The sequence below is a fragment of the Leucoraja erinacea genome, chromosome 10 (assembly GCF_028641065.1).
Source record: "Leucoraja erinacea ecotype New England chromosome 10, Leri_hhj_1, whole genome shotgun sequence".
In the NCBI taxonomy this organism is placed as follows: Eukaryota; Metazoa; Chordata; class Chondrichthyes; order Rajiformes; family Rajidae; genus Leucoraja; species Leucoraja erinaceus.
Genome location: NC_073386.1, coordinates 25491751 through 25509248, shown reverse-complemented (window position 1 = coordinate 25509248; position 17498 = coordinate 25491751). Strand labels below are relative to the sequence as shown.

The 17498-nt window shown below is 41.1% G+C and overlaps 1 protein-coding gene across 1 annotated transcript in view; it reads left to right on the top strand.

Annotated features, from left to right (window-relative positions):
* Positions 1-17498, top strand: part of LOC129700930 (zinc finger FYVE domain-containing protein 9-like) — a 113224-nt gene that overhangs the window by 26831 nt on the left and 68895 nt on the right. Inside the window, exons 2-3 of the mRNA XM_055641755.1 lie at positions 2649-2750; positions 13644-15796. Coding sequence (XP_055497730.1) covers positions 2681-2750; positions 13644-15796 — 2223 coding nt within the window. The 5' untranslated portion in view covers positions 2649-2680. The remainder of the gene's footprint in view (positions 1-2648; positions 2751-13643; positions 15797-17498) is intronic.

Sequence of the window (17498 nt, the reverse complement as noted above, 5' to 3'; positions counted from 1 at the left end):
TGCAAATTACACATTGCAATATATTGTATTTTAAAATAGTGGGTTCACATGCATAGGATTTTTTGGACTAATTATGTGAAGTGTAAAGAACTCATATTATGCTATGATCTTTGTAATGGGGAATGTTATGCCAAGCTATGAATAATAAGTATAAACGCAAAGCAGGACTTTATGGAACTTGTTGGCAGTTCTGTTCAGTACTGACTTAATCTTTTAAGTCACGATGTTTGGGACTTTGGCTGTTGCTGAATTTTCCTACTGCTTAACTGGGCACATTGGGATTTGGGCTTCTACTGTGCAGAAACCATGCTGTTATCTTGACTATCTAAAGTAGACTGAATGACAGATATGCGCAGGTGGTAGGAAACTAGGCGTTGGCACTGGGTCAACAATGTTGGGTGTTTTGGTAATCTGGTAATGTCCAGAGGAGGATGTTTTCTGATAGTTACTCCTGGTATGCTAGAACATATTGCCTGGTGTTCCATTTCATAATGATGTGTTTTGAACAAATGATCGCAAATATATTTTGTATTCTTATTTCCAGTATTCCTTTTGATCCAGTGGAACTGCTACAATGGTAGACAAATGTACTGAAAATAAAACAAAGTGCTTGCTGGAATTGCTCAGCAGCAAAGATAAATCAAGTTAACTTTTCAGGTTGAAGAGCCTTCAGTTTTGGGTTGCAGTGAGGGAGTGATGCAGTTTTTCTTTCACCACAGATGCTGTGTGATCTGCTGATCACTTTAGACATTCACTTTTGGGTTTCACTTCTCTGAAGCAGCTCTGCTCTGCATTTCATTTTTTAAATGTCCCTTTGTTTATTTTCTCTGCCCCCTTTCCTACTTATTTTCCCAATTTTTCAGTTCAGCTGAATGACCCTTGATCTCCGAATTTAACTCTCTATAGATGCTGCTTGACCGTCTGAATGTTTACAACATTTTCAGTTTTGTTTTCAGATTTCCAGTATCCTGCTGTTTTCAGCCATGGCATTAATAGACTTCCTTTTGGTGGATTCCATTCTGGTGCATGGTTTAATGGTTTGGGCAATTAAAAAAAAAATTATATTTAATGGCTGGCGGTGACGATAAACTTGTGTATTGGAAACATGAGATTCTGATTTAGGAAGAGCTATTGGAGACAATTGCTTAGTTCTATTTCAGTCGCTTATTTGAACCTTAATGGGCCTGACCCATTAAGGCAATTTTTTTTTTTAGGCGACTGCTGGCGAATACGACATTGAAATTCACCGAAGTCAGCACCGGCGACAACCTATGTCACCTGGCGACAACCTACGGCATCTTGTCGACAATCGACGGCATCCTGTCGACACCCTACGACATCCTGGCGACTGCCTACATTAACCTGGCGACAACCTACGACGGCACCTACGTCAAGCTACGCTCATTTGGCGTCAAACCCAAGGTCACCACTGTCGCCAAAAATGTTTCAACGTGTTGAAAAATTTTCGGCGACCAGAAAGACGCTATGATTCTTTGGGCGACTGAGGGGACTACTCGTGACCTTACAGGCGACACCCCGGCGAACACCAGCAACCATGTGCCGCCCGCATAGTCTCATGTAGTCGCCTAAAAAGTCGCCTAAGTGGGACAAGGTCCATAGGCTACTTTAGAATCCATTTCAGGGATCTATGTCAATGATAGTTTTGCTTTTTGGAGTGCATTGGATTGTCCAGTTTGAGTAGAGGGAGTTGCTTGAGTTGAGGTTCCTGTCGCATGTTCCTGTGCAGTTTTTTTGGGGTAGATTTGAAATTTACTGTTTTTGTACCATAAAGGAGATGTAATTACATTTAAATTGTCAGATATAAATTATAATTTTGTATATATTGGCTCAGTGTTTTATAAAATTGGAATGGATCCAGAAACCTAGCTGAGTGCTATAGAATAGAACTCTGGCTCAAAGTCACTGTAGACTTATTTTTGGAAAATTGATCTGTTTAGAACTTCCGAGTTACTGCATTTGACTTTGTTGTTGGAATGACCTTTTAAAGTAGTCCATTTCAGATCATCCAGTGTAATTGCATCATAGAAAAATGCACATTGAATAAGTAAGCATTTTGATTTACCATTGACTCTGGTCCATGGCGTAATATTTAAATCTGTTGGATTGTCACCTGATGTATAAGCTTGGGAAAACAATCTAAAACAATCCTCCATATGTTTTAGTATCTCAGTGGGAAAGGCAGCATCTCAAGAGAGATGGAATGGGTGACGTTTCAGGTTGTGATCTTTCTTCGGGTCTCGTCCCGAAACATCACACATTCCTTCTCCAGAGATGCTGCCTATCCCGCTGAGTTACTTCAACATTTTGTGTCTACCTTCGATTTAAACCAGCATCTGCAGTTCTTTCCTACTCTAAATGTTTTAGTCGGGTCAAGCCCAGGTTTAAATTAACTTAACATTTGCACAATATGCAATATAATGCTTGGTATATATTAAATTAGGATGAGTCGGTCACATTCAATGTAAAATGGCATAAATGATTTTTGCATTGGTTCGATATGTTTATCTTAAATAGAATGGCCAAAGATGTAGGATAAACCTTTCCCAAATAATGAACACTAATTGATATAGGGCAGAAGTGAACAACACTGAAGAAAAGATGATTTAAAAAAACTTTTTTTTTGACAGGTTCGGACAAACAACATTGTGAATATTGGCAAATGGAGAACTATTTCCAAGCTGAGGCATTTAACCTGGACAAGGTGTTGGATGAATTTGAGCAGAATGAAGGTACATTCATTTCTTCTCTTAGTGCTATATTATCTTTATTCTGTACTTTTAGATTTATTTACTTCTTGTAAATAAATCTCCCCTTAATTACTTTAGGGTTTCAATGTATCCATCCTGCGTTCAGAATGTAACCAGTGTGCTTAAACTTATCTGGGTTATAGAATGATACAGCGTGGAAACAGGCCATTCTGCCCAAATTCCCAAGGCCCATATCAGCCCTAATCCCCAGGGCCTGATGGTCTTCATCCCAGGGTACTTAAGGAAGTGGCCCTAGAAATAGTGGACGCATTGGTGATCATTTTCCAATGTTCTATAGATTCAGGATCAGTTCCTGTGGATTGGAGGGTAGCTAATGTTATCCCACTTTTTAAGAAAGGTGGGAGAGAGAAAACTGAATTATAGACAGTTAGCCTGGGGAAGATGCTGGAATCAATCATAAAAGATGAAATCGCAGCACATTTGGATAGCAGTAACAGGATTGGTCCGAGTCAGCATGGATTTACGATGGTGAAATCATGCTTGACTAATCTTCTGGAATTTTTTGAGATGTAACTAGGAAAATGGACAAGGGAGAGCCAGTGGATGTAGTGTACCTGGACTTTCAGAAAGCATTTGATAAGGTCCCACATAGGAGATTAGTGGGTAAAATTGGGGCACATGGTATTGGGGGTAGAGTGCTGACATAGATAGAAAATTGGTTGGCAGACAGGAAACAAAGAGTAGGGATTAACGGGTCCCTTTCAGAATGGCAGGCAGTGACTAGTGGGGTACCGCAAGGCTCAGTGCTGGGACCGCAGTTATATACAATATACGGTAATGATTTAGATGAAGGGATTCAAAGTAACATTAGCAAATTTGCAGATGACACAAAGCTGGGTGGCAGTGTGAACTGTGAGGAGGATGTTATAAGAATACAGGGTGACTTGGACAGGTTGGGTGAGTGGGCAGATGCGTGGCAGATGCAGTGACTCGATGGTGGAGTGGACTGCTGAAGACCCTGCAGCAGCCTGGGGCTCGGCTGGACCAGGCGTAGCTCCAAGAGCACGTGGACCAGACGCGGTCTGCAGCGGCACAGTGGAGTACACCAACAGCCGCGCTGAGACAGGTTGACCTTGCAATGCCACCAAGACAATAGGCCTTCATGGTCGACACCTTTAACAACTGGGACTTGTAAATGGTGCCAAATCTGGTGATAACTGTATACTGTCTCAGTGTACTACTACCATACACTTGCACTGTACCTTCACACCAATAAAGTTCCATTGATCCATTTTCACTTAATCTTATAGATTTGCCGATATAGTTTTTCTAACTGCTGAAGATAGCCTTTATCTCTTTTGATCCAATTTATTCAACATGATTACATTTATCCTAAAGGTTCTTATGGAATCTCATTTAAATTTTCAAAGTATTTGTTCAGTATTTGTTCATATTCAGCAGGTCAAACTAGGAATCTTCCTTGCAATTGTGACAACACTGAACCCAAAATGGCTTTATATTTCAGTAATAGTCTTATCAAGGTCCACGTATTTCCCAATTGCATGATGATGTTCCATTAAAATCTCTGCATTAGCTTTAAAGGCCTTAAGTCTAGGTCCTGCTGTACAGTGCAGATGCTCATCTTATCCTGATTGTGTACCATCCTTTCAGCACTCAACATATAACTGTTTTTAATCCTGCAAATTTTCTGGTATTGAGCGAGTTCTTGCCACTTTTATCGTCTTGATCATTTGTATTTATCACAATGCAATTTTCTTGGACATTCAACTGTTATGCCTTCTTTTCTGATGCTTTTCACAAATTTGGACACAACTCCATCTAGCCATGTATCTGCTTATCATTGCCTGATGACTGTAAAATGGCCCAGTTAGTTAGAGTTCTACAGCATAGAAATCTGCCCTGCTGCCCATCTCATCCATGCTCACCAAGATGTTTATCTGAGCTAGGTTTACCTGTGCCTGTGCTTGGCCCATATCCCTCTAAACCATTTTGTATCCATCTACCTGTCCAAATGTCTTTTAATGGTTGTAATTGTATCTGGCATTACAGCTCTATCTGATAGCTTGTTCCATATATTCATCACCATCTGTGGAAAAAATTGAACTTTGACTCTCTTTTTAAATCTTTCTCCTCTCGTGTTAAATCTATACCATCTAATTTTAGATTCCCCTAAACTCTCGCCTCAGCTCCAGGGGAAAAAAGACGACGTATCCAACCACTCATAATCAAAGCCCTCCATTTATGCTAATGTCCCCGTGAATCTTTTCTATATTCTTTTCAGCTTAATTACATATTTTCTAAATCACATCGTCACAAATTGCTGGAGTAACTCAGTGGGTCATGCAGTATCTCTGGAGAATGTGATTGGGTGACGTTTCTTTTCGAGACCCTCCTTTAGATTGTTGTGAAGGAGAGAAGAAAGCTGGAAAAGGGGAGAAGCAAGGGAAATTCTGACGTAGCCATAGGCATGGGGGGATTTTGTTAGGAAGATGATTGGAACAAAGGTGGGACCTGGTCAAGAAGTGGCAGATGGAATTTAAATAGATAAGTGTGAGGTGCTTCAATTGCATCTGCCATTTCCTGGTCGGGTCCCCAGTTTATTTGGATCCTGTTGCAATCTGAGACACCTTCTGATGTCCTCGCTTTGATACCCAGTTTGTGCACTTTAAATAATTCTGAGACACTTGTGTTTTCTCCTCACTATTTCATTATAATCTGTTACTGTCTTTTATTTGTTCTCCTACAATCCATCTGCTCAGTTCCATTCATGATTGTCCCCATTGCACAACCATGTCATCAAGTTTCAGATTTTTTTTAATGTATGCAGTATACACTCGCTGTCCTTTCCACCCTAGACACTGATAAAAGTGTGCCATTTTGGCTACAGTATACTTGAAATGGATGGATCCTTCTCTGCACCCCTGCCACATGGCTAGGACATAGTAGCTGTTGTGTGGATGAAAATGAACAATAAAATGTTTGAGTAATTCAGTTCACCAGTCACTATAAAACCCAGTTCAATTTTGAATGGCAGCATTTGCATGGAACTCCATAATAACAGAACTAAATTAGTATTGCTCATGGTATCTCTTTTGCATAGTTGACCTAATAACAATGTGGATGGCCATTAATAATTGGCACATAGGGAAAACAGGAACAGATAATTCAGCCCTTTGCTTATTCAGTTCTCATGCAAACTGTATTGTCAGTTTATTGGATTGGATTCAATTTATTGTCATTGCACTTTTCAGTGCAACGAAATGGTTTAGCCTGCAGTCATAACATAGAATAAATAACAAACACTCAACACAGTCTAAAGTCCCAAAGTCATTGTCTCTTCCCTCCTTGCTCTCCCTCTGCGCTGAGGCAATCCAAGCCTCCGATGTTGTGACCCCGCCGGGTGATGGTAAGTAAGTCCCGCTGCTGAATCCGTGCTCCGCAAACGGGCCGGTTCAAACTCCGCAGCCCGGGGCGGTCAAAGCTGCAACCCTCCAGTCCAGCGGACGCAGCTGATGTTGCGGGAGCTCCGGAAAACAGGTCACCACCTGTGACCTGCGAGCTCCCGATGATGTCGTCCACTGGCCCGCGGCCGAGCCTCCGAGGCTCCAAAGTCGGGTCGGAAGTTGGGTCGCACCGCAACCACAGCCTCAAAGTCAGCCAGCCTCACGTTGGTAAGTCCTGGCTCTGCCTCTGCAGCCTTGAGGTCGGTCACAGTTGGAGGCCACCAGCTCCGCGATAGGCCTCAGCGCAGACGGACACGGAGACGGGGGATACGGCAAGAAAGGTCGCACCCCCCCACCGAAGGAAGTCAAAAAACATGTTATACCCACCCCCCCCACACATACACAACTAAATAAACCGAAATAAACTAAAAACGGGACGAGAAAACAAAAACAGAAAAGACAAACGGACTGCAGGCGAGCCGCAGCTGCAAGGCAGCGCCGCCACTTCCCATTCTAGCCAATGTCCAATTATCAATTTTGGTCGTCTTGTTTCAATTGATTGTTTTATTTTATAGCCTTTCAAAATGATCCTCATTTCTAGTAGACTAGCAAAAAATGGCATCATGGTTCACGTCTGAATGGTTTGATTCAGGGTTTAATGGTTGTTTTTTTTTGTTTTGAGTTACTGTCAGAGGAAATTGTTGATCTACTCAATTTGTGTTTTGCTACGTGTTCATAATTTCAATCATAAGCTTGGGTATAATTCTTTCGAAATACACCGCTGTACTTAAAAAGCTATTTGTTCTTTAAAGTTTGGCACCTAATGTATGCAATCAGGATCTATCCTTCAATGTCTGAAGAAGGGTCTCGACCTAAAACGTCGCCCATTCCTTCTCTCCAGAGATGCTGCCTCACCCACTGAGTTACTCCAGCATTTTGTGTCTACCTTCTGTCCTTCAATGTTTTTGCTCCATGACAGCTCAAGATTCTACCCATTATGAAAAACATCACTGATTTTCATTCTGTGATATCGAGCAGACAACTTCACTCTTCCCCATATTGAAAGCCATCAGATGGAATTTCTATGACTGGTCAACCAAGCTAAATCTCTTGATCAACTGAGACTTGTCAAGTGGTCTGCCCAGTAAAACACAAGACTTCAGTGCTGAAAATATTCAGCTGGTTAAGATCTGGAGAGGGGGAAATCAGGATCATTTTGGAGAGGGGGAATTTTGATTTGAACTGATGATTCATTATGGTAATTTCCTGAACTGATAAATTGGTTTCTCCTTATATTCTGAAATAATATTCATGTTTGTTGTCTTGCATACAAGGGCAAGATTTTTGAATCTAGGAAGCTATGAAATTTATTACTTCTTTAATTTCCTTAGGTGTAAAAGTCAGCAGGGTCATTTTATTGAAGTTCTATAACACCACTTTATGCTTTTCGTTTCATTTGTTTTGCTTTTATTATATCCACTGTCATTCTTGTTGAATGCTTCCTTTTTAAAACATCCTTTCTGTGGATAAAAGAGGCTCCTAAAGCTGCTTTAATTTTTTCATTTCTTTATTGTTTGTTTATTTCTGTAGGCAAACTTTTAACAAGTTTGTCTTTATATCATTCCATTTCTCAACATTTATAGAAACCTCTCTTTTCAGCCTTCTTTTTTATTTGTACTACTTGCTTTCTTTTGTATCCTACTATGTCAAAGCAATGTGTGCTTTGCTAAACATTGTTACCAGGGTAGCTAAAGGGGCTGTCCCCCTTGGGCGACCTAATCTGCGAGTTTAGAAGAGTGTCTTCGACCTTCAAACTCTCAGCATAGTCGACACGAGGTCCTATGAGGCCGCTGGAACTCACCTTCATGCTCGAGGGAAGTTCCGGAATACTCGTGGCCTCAGCTAGGTTGCGGAAAATGTTTCAGCATGTTGAAAAATTTTCCGCTAGTAAAATTTGGTTGGCATGGTTCTTTTGAACTCTTAGTGCAGTGGAGTGGGGTCGCTATTTAGTTACAGGCAGTCAAGGGCATCCGTAGGCAATCTCCTTCCCTGACCGGGCATTTTGATTGCCCCTCCCCCCCCCCTCTTTCCCCCCCCCCCCTTCTTTCCCCCCCCCCCCTTCTTTCCCCCCCCCCCTTCTTTTTCCTCCCCCCTTCTTCCCTCCCCCTTCTCCCTCCCCCTTTCCCCCCCCCTTTCTTCCCTCCCTCCCCCTTCTTCCATCCCCCTTCTTCCATCCCCCTTCTCCCCTCCCCCTTCTCCCCCTCCCCCTTCTCCCCTCCCCCCCCCCCTCTCCCCCCCCCTTCTCCCCCTCTCCCCCCTTCCCCCTCTCTCTCTCTCTCTCCTCGCCCCCCCCCCCCTCTCTCTCCCCCTCTCTCTCCCCCCCCCTTCTCTCCCCCCTTCTCTTCCCTTCTTCCCCCCCCTCCCTTCTCGCTCCTCCGCTTTCCCTGGCCCCCACCTTTGCGGTGTGTGTGTGTGTGTGTGCGCGCGCGGTCAGTCGATCCAGCTTGTGGTTTCAACGCGGACGGTCGATCCAGCTCGAGGCTTTCCAAGTGAGTTCCCTCGAGCTTGAAGGTCGAAGACACTATTCTTAACTCGCGGATTAGGTCACCCAAGTGGGACAGCCCCTTCAGGCTTCATTATAAATTAGGATATAGAATTAAATTTCAAGCGGTTGGCAAAGTTTCCACAAACTTACCTCAATTTGTGTTGGGATGCTTTCCCAGGAAAGCACAAGTGGCATGGTTGTTAGAAAGGGTCATGATAGCAATGTATACCCAGATTCATTACAGGCAGCATTGCTGTGTGAGATTGAAGGCTCAGTCCGTCACGGGTGTAATGAAATATTTAGTGATCTCATTGTTACAGGAGACAATGAGATCACTTTACCTATTTCATACAACACAGTCGTTAGCATTCAGTCATGAATGCATTCTTCTGGAAAGATTATTAACAGCTCACTTTTGTAACATGCGTGGTTTTTTTTTCAAATGCTATACAGGTTGAATACTTTTTTCTTCCCTAAACAATTTATGTCCGCCCCCTATAATCTGGACAAAATTACGAGAGCTCAGTTGAAATTCCCTAAGCGGCCACAGGTGGCATTGTAAACCCCGCTCCCGACTTGCAAGATGCACCAGCGAGCTTCCCTCCAATGCTGCTGTTTCTTGTTGTCAGCTGTGGCTTTATCCACTCGACCACCGCTGCCTGCTTCTCCCGTTGCTCTGTCCAGTCGACAACTTTTGTACCCAACTTTTTTTTAAAGTGTAAATATTGAAGTGGTAGGCTGGTCTGAGGTATTTGTAACAGTTTTGGAATGATGTACCTGAAAGAGGGAAACCATTTGTAAGATTCAAATATTGTGCCATGTGCAGATGGGGAATAAATACGTTTTTTATTTGTCAAAAGGACAGAAAGAATGAAAAAAAGAACCTTGATGAATAAGCTGAGATTGATTTGACAAACAAATTCTGCCCTGCAGTGTTGTTGTGGATCTGAGATGATTTACTCCCAGAAAGTAACTTGTTACAGTCTGTCTGTCTTGTGGCTGCCAGCCTTTGATTCGTTGCTACGCCAACACCCGACCCACAAACGCCCTGATTTTTTCCATTTCGATAGAGATTTCACTTTTCATTCCAAGTATCCACTCATTAAATTTTGTCGTGTTTATGTACACATTGTTAATCAAATCCTTTCTCCCCCCCCCACCTCCCTCCACTCATTTAGTCGCCTCCTGCTGGCCAGCGACCATAACGGCTGCTGACGCCCGCATCTAGCCTCAAAGACGCCATTTAAAAACAGCCGCACTGCTGATTCCTGAGCTGCTTGAGTTGGAGGACCACGTCTCCCGTGGGGGCTACGGGTAGGGAACGGCTGCGTTGGGGGAGCTGTCCCAACGGGTCTGCACTTGGTCTAGTATATTACTAAAACTCTCACCTTGTTTGTTTTAATTTCTGTGTGTGTGTCTGTGATGGTGCGTGTCTGTGAGGAATGTGATCCTGAAACAGGCCAAAATGGTAGCGCTACAATTTTTGGACCACCTTACTCACCATTGTCCTGTGGTGTGGTGTGGTTCAGATTGATGGCATATTTTACAAGTTATTCACATTTTAAACCAAGGGTTGGAATGCGGCCCGTAATCTGAAATCATCCGGTCCGCAGGCGGATTTTTTTCCACGTAGTCATCTGGCCCGCTGAGCTCTGGCCATACCGCATCCTGCGCAAAGCCGCCCGCACGGCAGCGCACCTTCTGTGAACACGTTATATGATGCCTGCCATCCGGGGCGGGATCCATGTGTACACATGATAGATGTGGCCTGCCATCCGCTCACAGATATGCAGAACCAGGGTGCCGACCCGTTTTAAATTAAAAAATGTAATTTCACTTAAAAAAATCCAATTACCCTGCCCTGCCCGCTGCAATGTTACAAAGACAGGGTACTGAGTCCTGTAATTTGAAACATTGTAACGGGCAGGGGCAGGGCAAGGGAATTGGATTTTTTAAAATGAAAAGTTAGTGAATTTTATGTTTAAAAAGAGGGAGGATGAAGAGGAGGGGGAAGGAGTGTTGGGGGATAAGGGAAATGAACTGCCCATGCGCAGTTGGGGGCTGCGGGTCAGTGGTGAAATATTGCGTTGGAACGGGTTGCATTGGGTGAACGAGTGAGTGGTGGAATATTGCGTTAGGGAACGGGTTGTATTGGAGACGCTCAGCTTGGACCAGGCCTCCCGTGGGGGCTATGGATGAATGGTAGAATATTGCGTTGGGGGACCAGGCCTGCCGTTCTGACTCCTATTTTCCCCCTTTAAGCAGTGATCAGCTTCACTTAATATTTGATGCTATATTTCACGACATTGGTGATTAAGGTTTAAAAAAAAAAGACAAAACTGCCTGTTAAGCTTCGACTGATGACGTCGCAATGAGGTGGGCGGGCATCATGGCTCGGGTCGGCGCCCGTTTCATACACAGAGTGACAGGGACCCAACCGGTACCACTTGGTCTAGTTGTTATTATTATTGGTGTAAGTCTAGCCAGGTGAATCTTTTGTGTTGATTTCAATTTTACCTAGTTTTCTTGTGTTGCACCTGATTACGTCGTGCTATGATATCTAGGGAAGTCATTGTCATATTTTTCTCTTTATTTTCCTTCCTCCTATGTCCTTGTTTGGATCATGCTGCATAGAAATCTGGAGAAAAAAAGTTTTGTTTAGTTGGAAACGGGCCTTTCGGTCCACTGGGTCCATGTCGATCATCGATCTCCCGTTCACACTAGTTCTATTATCCTATTTTCTCATCCACTCATCACACACTAGGTGCAATTCATTATGTGGTTCTTTTTCCTTGACCTAGTACAACGTTCAGATAATTGGAGAGAAAACCAAGATGGATAATTGACTTGGCACGGCAGCTGAAGATCATTGCAGATGCTTCAGCTTTGCCCTCAGTATTTGAATTGTCGGCACCACTATTACTGTTGGATGGCTGTGGTTTTTGATGTTATTTAGTCGTCCAACAACCGTCACATTGGATGCTGTATGCCTGCAGACAGTTGAAGTGTCCTTGTATTTATGAAAAGATGGAGTGCTACTTTTTGATGGATTTTAAACCGTTGTCTATGATTTAGGCAAATAAATAAAAAGGGACAGGCAATGCTTTTCCTATTCTTGCTTGGGAAGATGTTGGGGATTGATATTTTTAAAATGGTGGAATGTTCGTCATTGGAGTTCTATCATGTAAATGAGATGTAGTCAGCTTTTGCCAGATAATACAGTTTAACATAATATTAAAATGAAGCAGGGGAGTTCTTCTTAAGTCTTATCCAACAGTATCTTTCACTGTACAATTAAAGTGGGTAATTCATTTATTTTGTTCCCATTGTTGTTTGCAGGGTCTTTCTATATTGTTGAATTGTCCATACTTGTCAAGGTCCTTTGAATAGCTCTGACGACATAAAAGGTAGTGATGATTGGAAAATATACATTTGTTTAGACATTGGATCTTACTTTTGGAATAAAGGCAAATTGTGAGGCAAGTTTTATTGTAGTTTGAGGCAGTGGAAGTAGTGGTAGAAGATTTTTTGGTGATGCTAAAGTAAGTGGCAGAACTGGTGACTGCAGAAGCTGGTGGATAGCATCAGGATGTGGGCCAGCCTTTTTTTTCTCAGCAGCCCTTTGAAAGTTATTTTACAGTTTATTGAGAGCATGGACAAGAGATAAGATCAACCATGATCTTATCAAGCTGAAGAATGTATGATCTACTTCTGCTTTTAGTAAAGACTTACTTTACCACTCCTCTGGTCTGGGTCCTGCGAATGTTCATCCGTTAGATTTACACATTCCATCTTATTGGTCTTTCACTATTTTAACACATAGTTTTTAGATCATTGATCTGTGTGCTCCATTTCTGGCTTTTCAGATTTTATTCCAAAATTTTATTTTTAAACTAACACTCATCATTAATATCTTTTCATAAATTCTGATCTGTGTATTTTCAGCATTTTGTGTTTTATTTCAGATTTCAAGCATTTGCACTTTGTTTCTCCTAATCACTAATTAAACCAGTAAAATCAAGAATTGGCCACTTTTCATTTGACCGGGAAAGTTACAAGGAGATCTATTAGTTGCTCAAAATTCAGATGCTTTGATAACGTTTATCAGGAAAAGTGTTTTCACTGGTGAGTTAACAATCAAGGGTTAAACTTAGATTATAAAAGGAATAAAGGAAAGTGATTCAGAGGAATGCCAAATGCAGAAATTTAGGGTTGGGTGTGTCTTGCTAAATGTGGTAGAAGTGGAATCTGGGGATGTAACTTCTGGTTTTGTAACTTCTTGAATGGTTATATGTATGACCAGAGAATAGGTCTGTTGCTGTTTTAAAAAAAAAATATATATATATAAAGAGAGCTGCAGCAGATTAAATGGCAGTTATTTTTACTTAATGTTTTAAAATATTCATTAATTTGTTTTAAATATTTTTATACTGTGACATGGAGAACGAAATTTGACTGGACATTGTATGTGTTATTTTTTTTGAAGTAGTGAATAAATATTTTAAAGATTGTTCTTCTGGGACAATTGATCTTCATTATTAAATATTACGTTTTTAATAAAAAGTCCTAGTCGATGCTCCATTTGAAATCGGCTAAAGCATCTGTGTTATTTCAAATAAATCATTGATTTACAAAAATTTGTTTTGTTTTAGGGTCTTTGACATAAATGAATGTGAAATCAATAAATACAAGTTAAAGTTCCACTCAGCGAGTACTTTGAACTTTGCCTTGTTTGGATACTTCAAATTCTCTCCTACACACCCCCGAGCTGCCTTGTTCCCTTCACCACAATAACCAAGAGAGCGCATTCAACTGAATGAGTTTTATGCATTTTACAAAAATAAATTAATAAAATAAACATACTTTAAGTAGTAACGTCCAATTGTTTTTTTTTTCTACTTCCAGATGAAACCGAGTCCCCAACGGTATTTGAGGCAAAATGGAGTCAGATTTTGGATCCACCTTCTCACCTGCTTTCTTTAAATCCAGCCTTGTCTAATGTGAATGTGGGAGCATTTTCCAGTGAAGTGCAAGCAAAACTAAAATGTTGTTCTTCGCCCAAATCGGAGATTTCAGTCTTGGGGAGAGCAGATCACTTTCTTAATGGAACTGATGCCACAGAAAACCTTGGACTTGATGTACATTGGATTAATGATGAAGAAGCTCTGGTGACTAGCAAAGGCAATTGTGATCATTGGCCAAATTTTAAATCGTCTGTGAAGCCTGCTTGTGAAAAGGAATTGGCTCTTTCAGAAGATATGAATTCTTCAAGTATATTTGGGACAATTGTTCAGAATTCTGACAGTCAATTAGAACAGTGTACTGATCTTATAGAAGACAATAATGCAAATAGTCAAAATACGTTAAATGCTAACAGTTGTTTGGTAGAAAACTCAAATCTGCAAAGTGAACCATTATCTTCTGCCATGAATGTCAAAACCGAGAAGGCTACTAAAATGAAAAGTATTGAACAATTGAATGCACCCGGTACAGATGAGTTTTCTGAGAAATCGTCATCTGATAGTTTAACGAACCCTGCCGATTTGGAAAATCTTTCACCAACTTCAAAAGAGTCTTGGAGTGTTGAGGATTTATCAGTTATTTGTGAACAGAGTGAATTGTCTAAATTGGATGGTGCTGCTGAAATAAACGAATTAATTGATTCATTTTCTCGAAAAACGGACACACACGATACAGTTACTGAACTTGAAGATGAGTCGGTGCAGGTTGAAAATTTTGTTGTAAAAGGTGGAGAGGATTTAGATGATTTAGCTAATACACTGATATTGGGTGATATCGATAATTTGACGGTGCCGAAAATGGACTCTGAGAGAGCGCACACTCAACAGATTGGGCCCTGTGGTGTCAATAAGCAGCCACATCTGATTACAGTACAATGTAATTCCTCAAATAATGGCAATTATGAAAATGATGGGCACCATTTTAATGAAAATTGTAACAGTACAATGAAACTAAATGATGAAATGGTTGTTTGCCAAAAAACTAGTGACATTTTGTTCATGCAGGGATATACCACTGATCTGTCTTGCCATTCAAGCAGAATGTCATCAACTGGGATTGATGCAACAATTGATCAGTTAACCCAACACATGAAGCAAGTTGATCATAAAGCATTGGAAGGAAATAATGGTGAGATTGTTTTAGATCTAACAAAAACAACAACAGAATCTGTGTCTAGTGACGATTGGTTGCAAGGGTTGAACCCCTTGTGTGCTGACATGAAAACAATGGCGTCATCATCTTGCTATTCGTGTGATGTATTAGAAACTCTGTCAATTCCTAAATCAACAGTGGCCTGCGTTTCTAAATCTTTGACTTTAAAGGAAGATTCAGTAACTGAAGAGAAAGAAAGAGAGGAGAGCAAATCAGAAAATTATTTCATTCAACACCAAGAAGGCAGTGCAGTGGAATCTGGAGTGGTGAATGATTTGACCAGATTAAGTATTTCTACAGATATTACAGATCAATTGAGAGACAACTATTTTAACACTCCTAATCCATCTGCCACAGAGACTGGCGCACAGGATGATGCAGAAAAAATAGCTCTAAATAATGCACAATCCCCTAGTATTCCATTTGGAGGTGCCAGACCCAAGCAACCTTTGAATTTGAAACTACAAATCCCAAAACCTTTGTCCAACCAATTATTGAATGACTTGGGCTCAACTAACCTTGCACAAAACACAAAAAATAAAAATATAGGTTTTATTGATAAAGCCGAACTGCCTGAAGATTCCTGCTTGTGTGCTTTGAATGGTTGTAATTCAGTTCCGGATTGCAGCGGTGATATTGATGACTCTGGAGTGTGCTATACTGGTGGTTCTAAAGATATCAACTCGGATTATGTTTTGGAAACTGAAAGTCCAAATAATGACCTGCAAATTGGGCAGTTTGCAGGAGAGCTTAAAAAGCCATTTACAAATTTGGGTGATGTTGCTCCTGTATGGGTACCGGATTCCCAAGCACCAAACTGCATGAAATGTGAAATGAAGTTTACATTCACAAAGAGACGTCATCATTGCAGAGCTTGTGGAAAGGTGAGCGGTCTTTCTGGTTGTATGAACAGTTTCCTTGTGTTTTAAGCAGTCATCTGATATAAACATGATTTGAATTTGTTAATCATATGGAACATCACTCTAGGGAAACTACCAGAGGATATATACTAGTTTGATTTGTAAATGTAGCTGCTTCAGTGACCATGAAAAAATAACTTTTAGTACGAACTAGTTTGCTACTTATAAAACATGGTGATGCACAAGAAAATGCATTGTGGCATATTTCTGCTACACTTTCTTTTTCATGTCACTCTTTGCCCACTACCACCTCCTGGTTCCTGGGGAATTTCTATCTCGTGGATATTTTGAGTTTATTTATAAAACTGTAAAACTCCAATAATTTGGTGTTCAATTTTTAATTTGGTTCACTATGTTCTGTTTGACACATTCCTGTTTTAAACTCCCTTTAAACAATTGGCTGTATCACTCAAAGTGTTAAGGTGTTACAAAAAGCTTCCTTAAACTGTATATAAAGGTGCTACCAGAGAGGGTGCAACACTGGATCACCTCTTAGGTAACGATGTGGGGCAAGTGATTGAAGTATCTGTGGACGAGCACTTTGGGACCAGTGACCATAATTATATAGTTTTAAAGTAGTTATGGAGAAAGAAAAGGCTGGCATGCAAATTAACATCCTAAATTGGCGCAAGGGCAATTTTTGGAGATATTAACTGGGAACTTGCAGAGATTGATTGGGAAAGCTTGTTTGCAGGTAAGGCGATGGATGGCATGTGGGACTATTTCAAAAATGAAATTGCAAGATTACAGAGCAGCATGTTCTCATTAGGGTGAAGGGCAAAACCAGCAAGTTTATGGAGCCCTGATTGAAGAGAGCCATTGAGGCTCTGGTCAGAAAAAGGGATACTTTTTAGACAACCAAGATCAAGCTAATTTCACTGAGTATAATGGAGTACACTTAAGAAAGCAATGGGGCTGGCAAAAGGAGGACATACATTGGATCTGGGAGGCAAGGTAAAGGAAAGTCCCAAAAGATTCTGCAGGTATATTTAGAGTAAAAGTGACTGGGTTGTTTTTATGGAGAAGAGCATGTAAGCTAAGGAATTGAGGCATAGGATTTGTAGTGTCTTGGATTATGTATATGAATTGTCAAAGGAGGTATTGGCAGTTTTAAAGCGAACTAAGGTGAATAAACCACTAGGGTTTAACCAAGTGCATCCTTTGACCTTGCTGCTGCACCCGGTGAGTTTCTCCAGCATTTTTGTGTACCATCCTTTGACCTTCTGGGTATATAGGTCCAGAATACCCAGGAGGCCATTGCAAATATATTTGCATAGTTAGCCATAGATCAAGTTCCAGATAACTAGAGTGTAGCCTATGTTGTACCGTATTTAACAAGGATAGTAAGGACAAACCAAGGAACTACAGGCTGGTGAGCTTGAGGTCAGTGGAAGGAAACTTGTTGAAGATTCTTAGGACATGATCTACCAGCATTTGGATAGGCCTGGACTATAGGGATAGTTGGCACGGGTTTTTGTGTGGACAATATCACAAAGCTAAAGAGGGCAACAAGGGTACTGATGAGTGCAGGGCAGTGGATGTTGTCTATATGGACTTATCAAAGCCTTTAACAAGATGCTGTGTGGTAGGCTTGTCTGAAAGGTTAGATTGCATGGGATCCAAGGTAAGCTAGTTAACTGGATGCAAAGTTAGCTTGGAGGAAGAA